This window comes from Anabas testudineus, chromosome 7 (genome assembly GCF_900324465.2).
Source record: "Anabas testudineus chromosome 7, fAnaTes1.2, whole genome shotgun sequence".
Taxonomy (NCBI): Eukaryota; Metazoa; Chordata; class Actinopteri; order Anabantiformes; family Anabantidae; genus Anabas; species Anabas testudineus.
Window position 1 is genome coordinate 21,054,033 of NC_046616.1, and position 13,221 is coordinate 21,067,253.

General features: G+C 46.4%; 1 protein-coding gene across 1 annotated transcript in view; it reads left to right on the forward strand.

Moving 5' to 3' along the window:
- Window positions 1-13,221, forward strand: part of plxna2 (plexin A2) — a 153,874-nt gene that overhangs the window by 136,267 nt on the left and 4,386 nt on the right. Inside the window, exons 26-31 of the mRNA XM_026368099.1 lie at window positions 1,594-1,697; window positions 7,107-7,206; window positions 9,646-9,836; window positions 9,980-10,149; window positions 10,274-10,486; window positions 10,606-10,756. Coding sequence (XP_026223884.1) covers window positions 1,594-1,697; window positions 7,107-7,206; window positions 9,646-9,836; window positions 9,980-10,149; window positions 10,274-10,486; window positions 10,606-10,756 — 929 coding nt within the window. The remainder of the gene's footprint in view (window positions 1-1,593; window positions 1,698-7,106; window positions 7,207-9,645; window positions 9,837-9,979; window positions 10,150-10,273; window positions 10,487-10,605; window positions 10,757-13,221) is intronic.

Consider the following 13,221-nt stretch of genomic DNA (forward strand, 5'->3'; position numbering starts at 1 on the left):
ACACTCACAGATGCATTTGGCAGGTGTATAGTCCTTCACACCCACAGATTAATGCATCAGCGAGAGAAAACCAAGCCATGTGTACAGATTATCAGTGCATTAGTGTGATAAAAGCTGTGTTCCAGCAGCCCAGCCAGGCTGCCAGCCTCACTGTGCCACTGCCAGGCCTTCTATCAAACTGACTGACAGTGTGTGGCGCATCCCACCGTCTGGCAGATTTCACTGCCTGGTAGTGCCAGTAAGACAGAGTAGATCGAGACAGAGAAGCGTGCGTGTCTTTAAGTGTGTGTGTGTGTGTGTGTGTGTGTGTGTGTGTGTGTGTGTGTGTGTGTGTGTGTGTGTGTTACTGCATCTGTGACGTGGTTGTCTGGCTGACCCAGGTAGGAGCTAACAGACGGACTCGCCAGCCTCATGCTGGGCTCCACTCCCATGCAGTCTGCCACTTCCATCCTCGCCTGTTTGTACCTTGCCTCCCATTGCCCTGTCCCTCTATTTTTCTTTCACTTCACGTGGTCAGACATTACAAAAGCCCCGGACCCCTCCCCCCCCCCCCCCCCCCCACCCCTCCTCACACACCACCCATCCTCCAACCCCCAACCCCTCCGCTTGCTGCAAATCAGCACACCATCAATCACACCACAGTATTACTCTCTGTCCAACCGCTGTCTTCTCTCTGCTTCTCTTCGACTTATTTGTCATGCTTTACAATAATGCCAAAAAAAAAAACACAAACCTTGCGATCATAAGAGCCTGTGAATGTCTATATCTGCACAATTGTGGTGCTTTTGTGCTTTTAGCTTCTTCTCTGCAAAGATAAATGTCGATTATTCAGTTTTCGGAGGATGTTGTGCCAGGCGGGGATATCATGCGGTCACCTGGCAGAGGCGCAAAGTAATAAAACCCAGTCAACAGAGGAGAAAATCAATGATCACTGCCAGCATGAGAGCCACAATGGCTGTCCACTTCCCCGTCAGCACCCTTATTATCATTTCATTACCCCACAACAAGCCGTCAGCCACTGCACTCCACCCGCACTGCTTATTGCCTCCACCTGTTTCCCCCCGTTTCCTATTTTTTCCTTCTGAAAGGCGGTGATTTTCTCATTGTGCGCTTTTCCATCCTGTCTTGTCTGCTCTACTTTTCTATTCTCTCTGACCCTGAGGGGCCAACTGCTGCGTATGCTAATGGAACGCCATCTCCACGACACAAGTACCAATTAAAGCGTGCAGCCTGCCTGCGTGTACGTCTTGAAATTGTTCGTGTGTAATGTTTAATTAAGATGCATGTCAGTCTTAAGTCTGTGAGAGGAGTACACATTCAGAGAGCCGTACCGGAGCAGCGGCTGCTGATATCCACATGTTTGACGAGCGTGCGTAGAGCGCTCTCTTTGGGAGCTGCGTAGGGTGACGTTCAACAGACTGAAAGGCAAATGCGGTTTTGTGCAGTAAGCAAGTTGTTCTTAATGTCTCTTCACCTTTGTCCTGCGAGGTTCTGAAGGCCTTGTCTAAACCACACAACAGAGTGTTTTACACTTCATCCTCGAGGGTACATGTGCATTAGTGTTATTAAGTGTGTGCGTGTTTGTGTCCCCAGAGTGGCGCCAGGGGCGAATGGCTCGCGTGGTGCTGCAGGATGAAGACATCACCACCAAGATAGAAAATGACTGGAAGAGACTCAACACTCTCTTGCACTACCAGGTAAGGCCGCGCAGCGTTGGCGTAATGTTTTCCTTAATTAACTCTGAAACTTCTCCTTTCTTACCAAGAAAATGCTTATTTCACTTCCATTTCTACTGCGGCTTTTATTATGGAAATTGCACCACACGCCTTGCCAAACTTTGATGTTTCCTGCTCTTGACTTTTAGGCAGCCAATTTACAGCTCCTCATTTGCATGCCCATGCCTGGCATAATCCAAGTGACTCACATAATAGAGGACAATTACTGTACAGGTGGCAGGAGAGATGAACTCTCAACATCTCAGCCGACACTTCTCCCTCCTCCCCGGAGAGATGAAGCTGCTCCAGTCAGGAGGACAGCATCTCTCTTTTCCCCCCTTTCTCTCTGTCTGTCTCTCTCTGCCCCATTGACTTCTACACTAGCAGAAATTAGTCCTGCTGTGACTGCCTGCTCCTGTCTCTTCAAATGAAGAACCTCGATTCACACCCCACAGTTTGAGGGCCTGTGGGGACCTGTTGCCCTCTGTTAAACAGAGAGAAAAGTAGAGAGCCAAAGTGGAGGGAAACTGAGAACAAGATGAGTTCTGCATTTTACAGTAGAATTTACGGTTGTTGGAAGTTGTAAATGAAAAAAAAAGAGACCAAGAGGGAGTGAGAAGAAGCCAGAAGGAGACTAATAATAAAGCTGAATAAAAGGACTAACGAAAGAATGAAGACACCGTCATCCCTACAGGTCAAAAACCTTTTGCAGTGCGAGCTCAGCCAGCTCTTATTAGTCAGCCCAGGGGGAGCATCTGCTGAAAGGCTGCATGAGGTGGGATTCAAGAATACCCGGTCGGGAGAAAAGGCTGGAGCCTGAGATGCAGCGGTGGCTGGGGGTTTGGATGCGGGGACCACAGGGCCAGGAGATGCGGCTCCATCTAGAAGCAGGAAATGATGGGGAAGCATTGTGGCGAGGCTCGAAGCCCCCCACGCTGCGGGGTCAGTGTGGACGCGTGCCCCTGCAGAGCAAGCAGAATAATTTAACAGATGTAAGAGTCATTAGGAGCAGAGACACATCATAATGTCCTTCACACAGTACTTGGCAGACATGCAGCTTCTCTCCCCTTTGCCTCTCCTCCTTCATCATCTAGTTTTCTGTCTTCACCTTCATTATCTCCACTTTTAAAGTTCTTCTGGTCACGTTTTGGTCGTGTTTACGTATATTCCACATTTTCCTCCAACGACGTGCAACAAACCTTCTGTTTTTGTTTTCTTTCTTCACCTCTGTCGGCTCTGGTCTCTGCTGTGCTTTAATCCTTGATGAAGTATGGCAGGATGTTTGCTTCTATACCATAATGGGCTCCTCTATTATTTTTCAGCATCACAGTCCATCTTACATTGTTAGCCAGAGGAGACTCTACAAGGCATGCAATAACACGCGTGTGGCCACTTCACCTATTCCCTCGCTCAATAGCAGATCTTAGGACTGCTATTGATCAGAGATCTGAGGGTCTCTGTGCAGAACGTAACTGCACAACTTCAAAGAAAATGGAGGGTAATGTGGGGAAAAGAGGGGAAAGAGAGGGAGAATGTGTGAAAGAATAGGGCGCTGGGTGTCAGGAGAGATGAGAGGAGGTTGGAACAACACTTGTCCATCATTATAGTATTGATGAGCTGGCATTGCCCCCCCGTGTGTGATCCTGTGTGTGTTTGCATTACACACCGCGGTATTGCATTGGCAGCTGCGGTGTGACAGCACATCTGGCTGCCTATCACAACAAGGGAGCACAGCTCATTAGGCCCCAGAGTGAGGGAAAAGCTCGGAGAAAAAAATAGGAAGAAGTAAAGAGGAAATATTGAAAGGGGATTTGAAATATGTGGAGTGAGACTGAGCGTCACCTTGAGTCTGAGCTAATTCTCCCATAGCAGAGACAAAGGGAGCAGACAGAAGCATTAAAATGCATAATGCTCACAGCATCCCAAGAAACCCCACTGGCTATTTGCCGTGCCACATGGGAAATAATGGTTTACATAACCTGGATATGGAAATACACACATTCCCAGCTCCCTGCTACTTTAAAATTAAAAACATAAATGCACACATTTGAAATGAGTTCAGAATCTTTATTCTGCACCTTCATACATAGTCGGGGGACTAAAAACTCCCCTCCTGCCACGGCGCTCTCTCTGTTTCTGCATTTTGTACGATCTTTCTTGCATAGATTAAGAACTCAAAGCATGTGCGCACATGTGCGTAGAGCGCACACTACACATGGTTAGATACAGACAAACACAGTTGAGATAAAAGATTTATGAGATTGGGAAGTTTTTGGCTGATTGCTGATTTGGATCTTTCTTTGTTGGTTAATCTTCCTCCCTGTCAAAGCAAACCTTTTGATCATACCTTCTTTCTTCTTCTCCTCCCCCCTCAACTCTGTCATCTTGAGACGTGTTAGTGTTAACCTTGCTGCAGCTGCTGGATAGTATCCGGGCAGCAAGCGGGGTCCCAAAGAGTTGCACACCCAAATGAATCTCACAGACCCACAGTCACTTTGGGTGGATGGAGAGAGGACAGCATGAACAATAGTCCCAAACAGGACATAATGACTGCTGTCAGATTGTTTATTTGTAATCATTCAAGCTGCACGTGCTGACCCACGCTGTATCACCAGGGCACAGTGTGAGTAATTACACTGATCACGTTTGACGAAATGTTGATTTATCACAGGTAGACCGTGGCTTTACCGACGTATTAATACCTGTTTGCAACATCAATTTGAAGGGACACATGGGCAGTGTGTGTTTTGTAAGGAGTATTATTCCTAATGTGCAGATAAGTGAGAGCAAAGGACAGACTGCTCCCCCGTTTCACTTTGGCTGAGATTGCGTCAAAATAAGAAAGTACAGTCAGTTTGGAAACTTTCATCCCCTGCTGCCCGGTGACCTCTGCGTGTCCTCTTTTCTGCGGTGAAGGAACAGGGAGAGCCGACACTGATGACCACACCAGGAGAGCCTGCCAGCTAGATCCTGTTACCCACCTTGCAGACATCACTTGGGGCACTGTGGGCTATTTTCAACAGCGCCAGACACAACGGATACTACAACATTGCTTTCTGTTCATTAATCTAGTGCTGCGGCTGTTTCGCCTCACTGATCCACATAGTAAACCCAAAAATAAGCATCCTGCTCAGGTGGGAATATGAAGGAATGAGACAGAGATATATATCTTGAACAAATTGTGTGTGTCGTATTTGAATAACCCTGCAGTGCAGCCGGCGTCCTGAGTCACATCCCCAATCACTGAGTCCCCTTTTTATTGTTAAATTGTCGAAGAAGTCCCACAAATTGGCATTAAAGTCTTCAGAAGACACTCACGAGAGTTATATTAGCACATGGTGGCCCATAACGCATTTTGTCGTTATCACTGATGGCACTTGCTCATATGCACAGGCTGTGTTTTTCCAATCTACCGGGCAGACTCGACAGAGACGATAAGCATCATGATCCGAGAGTCCCAAAGAGATGGGACATCAAGAGGAGACTGGCCAGGACTGGGCCTGTGGCTTGAGTGTGGATGGATGAGAAAAGAAAGATAGAGGCTGACCACAGTGTCTGGTCGGCTGTGCACTGTCTAATGGAAGGTGTTATCACAGGCAGGGCCCACAGCCCTTATCACACCTGTCCACTATCAGCCCCACACTGGATTATCCCTGAAGGGCGAATCTGCACGCCTTCAATCATTTACTCTATCACAAGGACCCATCTCTGCTGTAGCCTCTCTTTCAGCCATAAAAAGCAGAGCGAGAGATGGAGGGAGGTGTAAAGTGTGTATGTGTGAGTGGAGGAGGAGGGGGGGGAGAAGCTATTTCATGCTCACCAGAGAAAATGTATCACAGGAATAGCAGAAATAGTGGAAACTTTGCGGAAGTCCACAGCCTTAGTGTATTAGAGTTGGTCCGTGCGTCTTCAGTCCAAGAGGAGGATATAGGATGGAGAGACCATAGAAATTGGGTTAAGGAAAAGGAGACAAAAGATGAGAAAGGAGAGAGAAGAGTCAAAGACCCCAGTTGTGGGTGGAGGTGGTGGGCAGGGAAGACCATTTTTCATTTCTTTCCAAGAGGCCTGGGTGCCAGAGCTGCGTCTTTAAGAGGATTCCTCCAAATTTCATCCCTAGTTTCGAGTGCGTCTCTGATGTGGCCTGCAGAAGCCAGATGGCAACTCCAACTAATAGCACAGCCGAGATTAGTTCGGGAAGAGTGGGAGCGAGAGGGGTGAGGATGAGAACAAGGGAGGAAGAGAGGCGAGCGGTCTCTTTACAGCAAGGAGGAATTCTGTCAATATCCATCTCGGCATCCAGCAGCTTATATTCCAACAGGGGGATGGAAGAGCGCCCGTTCCTGCTAAAGCAAATGAAAGGAAGAATTTTCTCTTTCTCTATAGATTGTTTGAGGTGCTCCTTTTGGAGCTTGGCATTTGCCTTTTGTTTATTTCTCCGCTGGAGGCTCGTCAGTTTTTCTTCGCTGGGTCTGAAACAGAAATCCCTCCTCGGGGTGGGCTGCAAATGCCAGCCAACAAGCTGTTTGTTGTTTTGGCTTTCAGAAAAGAACTCCAAGTTTTGTTCGCTGTGTTTTGTGTTTTTGCTAAAATGTGATATTTGTGTGTGTGTGTGTGTGTGTGTGTCTACTAACAGCCCTAGCATTTTAAACATGAATTATAATTAAAATGCCATTTAATGATTAATTAATCACACTGATGAACGTACTGACTATGAAAAATTCGTCTACAAGGGCGGATAAAACCGGTTTGGAGCATATCCTTTCTAATTCAGGTTGCTTCAGTATTTTGCATTGTATTTTAAATGACTGGATGCACAATCATATAGGGCCAAGAGCCTTTCGTAAATACAAAAAAGATGAATCTAAGTGCCTGAGTCTTTTACACAGACTCTTATCTTTTTCTTTGAGTTATTCTCTTTGACACTGTGCTGCTCTGAAACACTATTATTATACCTGCATCCCCCATTTTCTTTAAGGGAGTGAAGTGTACATGAGATGAGGCATTCGAGCATTGTAGTCTCTGCTTCTGACTGCGTCTCTTTCTCCTCTCCCTATCTCTTAGCATCTTTTCCGAGTTGCAAAGCTTACATCATGCCTCTAATGTCTGTTAAAGGGAATGCCGATGACATTCTTGTTCGGTACAGCCATCACGCAGCCGCAGCGCTCTGCTGTGCTGGAGAAAAAGCCACGGGGCTGTGGTGGAGAGCAGCAGGGAGCATCTTTATGACAGGATTGTGGGCTGTGGAGGGGTTTGGAATATGTGATCCAGACATTCCCTTATGTAGCCCAGTCCTTACTCTGACATAAAATCGAATGAAGACCCATACTCTTCGCTAAAACCACCAAAATATGATCCCAGCATGTTCATGTTGACACCTGTCTCTTTACACAGGTGTCAGACCGCTGCGTTGTGGCTTTGGTGCCGAAACAGACCTCATCATACAACATCCCTTCCTCAGCCAGCATATCACGTACCTCCATCAGCAGATACGGTGAGTCACTGGACCGGATTGCTCTATTCATTGCCTTGTTGTGGGTTTATCATTGATTACACTGCCTGCAGAGCACCATACAGCATATATATGAGGCCGTTATGGATGCACTTGCAAGCTTGTTCAATAGTTAATTCCATGCAAATGTAATCTTGTTGCTGTCGTTGTTCCACAAACACATAAAGATGATTTTTCTTTCCCCAAAGCAATGGTCAACTCAGTTTGCAGCTGCTCCTCTTTTCGCTGCAGAGGTTTGTTTTGCAGCGTTTTGCTTAGTCTAACTATGTGCTGCAGTTTTATTTACACTTCAGGTCCAAAATCTGCTGGAGGCAACAAGAATGGAAAGAAAGGGGAGAGTGGGAGATACAGACAAAGTTTGTCATTAAACCTGTAACATTATTATAATGAAGATGCATTCTGTGGCCTGCTAGTTATACACACACGTTTAGAAAACATGCCGCGTCTCGACACACGTGCATTCAGACATACGCACATGCACATGCAGTAGTGTGTGCGCTCGCGCTTTGTGCTGCTGCTGGGTGCCACATTTTGGGTCTCTGCCAGACACACACACAGCAGCACCAGGCAACTTGTGATTGCTAATTATTCTGTGTGAATGATACTTCACACAAAACTGAAAAAGATAAGTGAGCATGGCCAATTATCAGGATCGAGGACAGAAAGTGAACACTGCCTAACACGGTGGAAAAAAAGAGTTAACAGCATCCTTATCCCTCCAAGCAATTGAAAGTCCTATTTACAAATGCTGGAAGCAGGAGACACTGTACCGCTGTACTGTACGCAAGTAAAACTATATTCAGTTCATATACTGTAAAATAAATAGTGAGGAGTGATATCTGGAACAGACTCAGAAAGGTTTGTGGGGGGTACGGGTAGATCGAGCATAGAATGCTCGAATGAGCATCGAGTTACTCTCAAATATCATACTTAAGTTCTGAAACTGCAGTGAGCTGCTGAAAGGCTCTCTGACTTTTTTTTTTTTTTTCTTGTGGGTGCTCAGGCACTGGTGTTGGATGTGCATTGCATAGAAAGCAGAAGCTCTGCTGGCATGAGCCTGTCCCTCATCAATCATGGGTTGGCACAGCAGGCACAGCTGCACCTCGACACCTGCTGATGGATTCATACCAATTTAACGTTCAACACTTAGCATCTTGACTCAATTTACACCACTGGTGCCCCCCCCCCTCCTTTCTAGTCTTAAAAATCAGCCTGAACACACTCCCCTGCTGGCTGTGTCCAGGAGCGTGGGGACTGCAGCGTAAGAGGGAACGCCTGCAAGCTGCTAGGGGAGTGTTAGGGGAGCTGTGAAAAGGCTTAGGATGGAGAGGATGAGGAGATTGTAGAGCAGTTAGAACCAGTGGCTGGATTAACAGAGGCTATGGGACCTCAATCCACCCTACACACAACAACATATATTGAAACCCCACTACTAAGGCTTTGGTCTCTGGTGCCTACTGCAGAGGCACGAGTTGGTCTTTTAAAGATGCACAGGGCTGAATTGACAGAAAAAAAAAAAACCTTTGTTGTTCAGCTCAGCCTTCGAAGCCAGGTGAGAGAGATCCTCATTGAGATCTTAAGATCTTGAATCTCCAGAGAGCCAGCTGCCAGAGGTAGATGCTGGCTAATTAGGGAAACAGAAACCAGCATCATTCCAGTCTGAGTGAAGAGCAAGGAGGCAGGAACACAAGAGCAGAGACGAGGAGGATGTATGGATGAAGGAGGGTGGCACCAGCACTTAACAAATTAGGTAGCTTTTGATGCATTGATTAAAGTGTGACGGGGATGTTGTCAGCGCTGCGTTGGCACAATGTGGCCCCGAACAGCCAAACATGAGTGCTTTTAAGAAGAGCCAGCTTACAACCATGTCCCAGTTAGTAAGGAAGGGAGGGGAACGGAGGAGAGAATGAATGAGCATAGAAAAGAAGCTTTGGGAATTTGTGAATAATTCAGATTAGAGTGGAAATTTGTAAATGTTTCTATCCTGCACAGCGCTCTTACATTCACGTAGAAAAATGACTGGCCAGGTCCTGTTTTTACTCGTCTCGTGTGCCATCTAGGATTTCACTTCCAGGAGGGCCACCGCTAATCAATGCGGTGCCGTGGACCACGACTTCCCCTCCCTTTCATTACTTTGCTGCTCTATGAAATTATCCACCACTGCAGTTTCCTTTACAGCATGGCTAAGAGCAGGAGGAGCACAGAGGACTCAGCTTCGTAATGAGTTACCAGGGAGAGGTGGAAATGAGAGAGGAGCTGTGTGTGAATGTACAGTATGTGTGTGTGTGTGTGTGATGTTTTAGGTGTATGCTTCATTTACATGATGCTGCACCTAAGGGAAGCTTTTGTAATCTCAGTCATTTAGCCGTACTAATAATTCTCTATCTCTCTCTCTCTGTTTTCTTTCTCTTTCCCGGACAGACTCTTCATTCCGCTACACAGGCAGCCCCGACAGCCTCCGTTCACGTGCTCCTATGATCACCCCTGATCTAGAAAGCGGTGTGAAGGTGTGGCACCTGGTGAAGAACCACGAACATGGAGACCAGAAAGAAGGAGACCGTGGTAGCAAAATGGTCTCAGAGATTTATCTGACCAGGCTGCTAGCTACCAAGGTACATCAGTACTCTCACATACACTAGATTTATGTATTATTACTTTTTCCATGACTTTGCTATATTCAGTGTTATTTGGTACTTCTGTTGCCTCCTGTTGCCCAATAATTCCTAATATCTGCCTGCTCTCCTTCTCCAACCAGGGTACATTACAAAAATTTGTCGACGATTTATTTGAGACGTTGTTCAGCACAGTTCACAGAGGGAGCTCTCTTCCCCTGGCCATCAAATACATGTTCGACTTCCTGGACGAGCAGGCGGACAAACACGGCATTCATGACACTGACGTTCGCCACACGTGGAAAAGCAACTGGTAAGAATATCACATCACATACAGTACGTCTTTATTTTTAGTCTCGCATCGCTGAGAATTCACTTCACCAAGAGGGATAACTTATTTCTGTCTCTCACTTATTCCCTTTGTCTCAATCTTCCAGCCTTCCTTTGCGTTTCTGGGTGAATGTGATCAAGAACCCGCAGTTTGTGTTTGACATCCATAAGAGCAGCATCACAGATGCCTGTCTGTCTGTGGTGGCTCAGACTTTTATGGATTCTTGCTCCACTTCAGAACACCGCCTCGGCAAAGACTCCCCATCCAATAAGTTGCTGTACGCTAAAGATATCCCCAATTACAAGAGCTGGGTGGAGAGGTAGGAGCTGACGCAGTCGCTTCATACACGATTCTGATCCCCACTGTCACATCTTTTTGTATCTTCTTACAATAAAAAATTGGGATCTTTGGGAAATTTAATTCCTCCTGTGTCCCCAGGTACTATGCTGACATCAACCGGCTGCCAGCCATTAGCGACCAGGACATGAATGCATATTTGGCAGAGCAGGCCAGACTCCACTCCACAGAGTTCAACATGCTCAGTGCTCTCAACGAGATCTATTCCTACGTTAGCAAGTACAGTGAGGAGGTCAGTATTGGTCCCAGTGGGCACCGTATATATACTATATTTGTAGCCTTTATCCGTGTACTTGCATGAGAAACGCACAAACAGTGGCAGGAGATGCTGTGTGATAGGCGTGGCGGATTGCACATTCTGCAGAAATCCTACTTGAAGCAAAGACAAGCCGACATCAAAGAAATACAGGAGACTTGTACAGACTGTTGCGTCACCTCGCGCCACCTGAGCTGAAAAGTTGCACTAGAAAATAACTCTTTATACCAGCAGGGGGCGGTATCCTGTATCCAGACCTACAGACGTACTGCATGAACTGTAAACAAAGGAGCTATAACAGCCCTCTCACACACCACAGTCAGTTCAGAGCTACTTCTAATCCGCAGGCAATGGACATGTCACACAGTTGTTGGGTTTTCATGTGGTTTAGAAATCCTGAGAATGCACAGGTGTATTTAAAAGATAAGTTAGGAAAGGAGAAACAAGTGTGAATCATCTCTGCAGCTCAGATAGGACTGAGCAAAGAAACAGCAAATGGAAGCTAGAATAATAAATGAACACATCGGACTATTTCGTAACACCAAACACAGAGAGGATGGAATATTTAGTCCTTTACTAATTAAATGAAAGACAGTCACCTCTGTGTTCTGTGTAAATACCATCACTGCTGTCTCCATCCTCTACCTGCTCTCCTCTGAGCCTCTGCTGCTCTGCTCTGCTGTGTTATCTGTCTTTCTCTCTCCACCGCATCCTCCTCCCCCTCTCTGCCTTTTTCATTTAATGACTCCTGATGCGTTAATAGTATAAATCCCTACAGAATTGTGTGATATTATTATGTGTTGTGAAACAGCCAGGTTCTCCCAGGTGGAGTTCTTATTAAATGTTTTCAAACATTGTTACTCCATTACTGAGCATTACTGTGCAGCAGTCAGTTCTTTTAAGTCGCTTGCTGATCTCAGATGCATTCATCCCTTGAACTACATACTTAAGTCTGCACATCCTACCTGCAGGACTGTCCTGGGCACTGATTATGCAATGAGCTTCTCCTGTGTTCAATCAGGTGCTAATTACAGGCATATTGTGAGCACAAATTGAACCAATGGCGTGCCACAATCTTGCCCCGCACTTTAACTTACATATATGTTGCCCTTGATGTTCCCACGCAATTCATAAGTGGCCAAGGTTAGTAAGGTCAGCTCAGACTCTTCAGCAGGCTTTCTGAAAGCCCCGGGGTCTAGTGAGACCTGAGCTTAACAAGGTGCTGTGTCTGATCTGTGGAGTAGGAAGTGAATGTCTACAAGCTCTCAGCATGCCGCTGCTCTGTCCTTTTGCCTGTGCTGAGTGTTATATACTGTATCGTAGTCACGAGCAGAATGATAGGCTACACACACACACACACACACACACACACACACACACTGCCAGATCACAGGAAGCATACAAAAAGAGGGAGGAAGATAGGGAAGCGAAAGAAAGGGAGAGCATTTATGGAGACATTCTGCTTCTAATGTCAGCTCCTCCTTTGGGAAGCATTAGCCTGACCTTTATGTTGGACCACAGTATCCCTCCCTTTCTCTCTTTCTTTATCTCTTACTTTCTCTTTGCCTCCTTCTTCTTGAACATTCCTTCTCTTTTTAGCCATTATCCAGTCAGCTTCCCCTTTGCTCTCCATTAATCACACACACACACACTCGCTGGTGCTGCCTCTGCAGTTGCAACTGTAACCGTCAGATGCTTAGACGTATGCAAACGCACTGGTTTTGCACGCACACATGCACTCATCTGTGCCCGCGCACCATCACTGCTCTGCAGTATCCGCCGTCTCCCAGAGTGCAGTGCGTAAAAACCTCATCTAGCCCCGTTAACGCTTGTTCATTGTTACTCAGCCCGTCACAAATGGCCCGTGTGTCATGCTAACCAGGAGAGAGCTGCAGCCTACTTAAATAGATTTGGGAACTGGCAGTAGGAGCCGCACCTGCATACAGTGCTACAGATTAATAATAGATTGCTATCAGGGCCGATGAGGAGGAGGAAACGCTCTGCTTGTAGCTGCCAGCCTTTAAGAGCACTTAGGCAGATGAGTGGAAGATGGTAGGTGGGCAGATAGAGAGTGTGTTCTGCAGCGGGACAGGCGGCAAACAAACGATGCAGCTGACATGTTCGCAGGCTACAAGCAGTCAGTCAGTTCTTACTGCATAAAAGGTGGGAGAGCTGTGAGCTTCTGGAAATGAATCTTCAAATCAGTTTGGCCTTCTGTTGGGCTGAAGGACAGAAAGGACTTTCCCATTAACTGTGACATAAAATACATCAAATGTGTGTAAACACGTTAGCGTGTGTGTGTGTGTGTGTTTCCCAGCTTCAGAGTTGGGCTGAAAAAGAATCTTGACCGAACCTGATATTGCATTAATATTTACTTTATTGATCCATTTCCGTGCATTTGCAGCCACAGCCCCTGAGTGATCCCGAGTATAAATAAATGA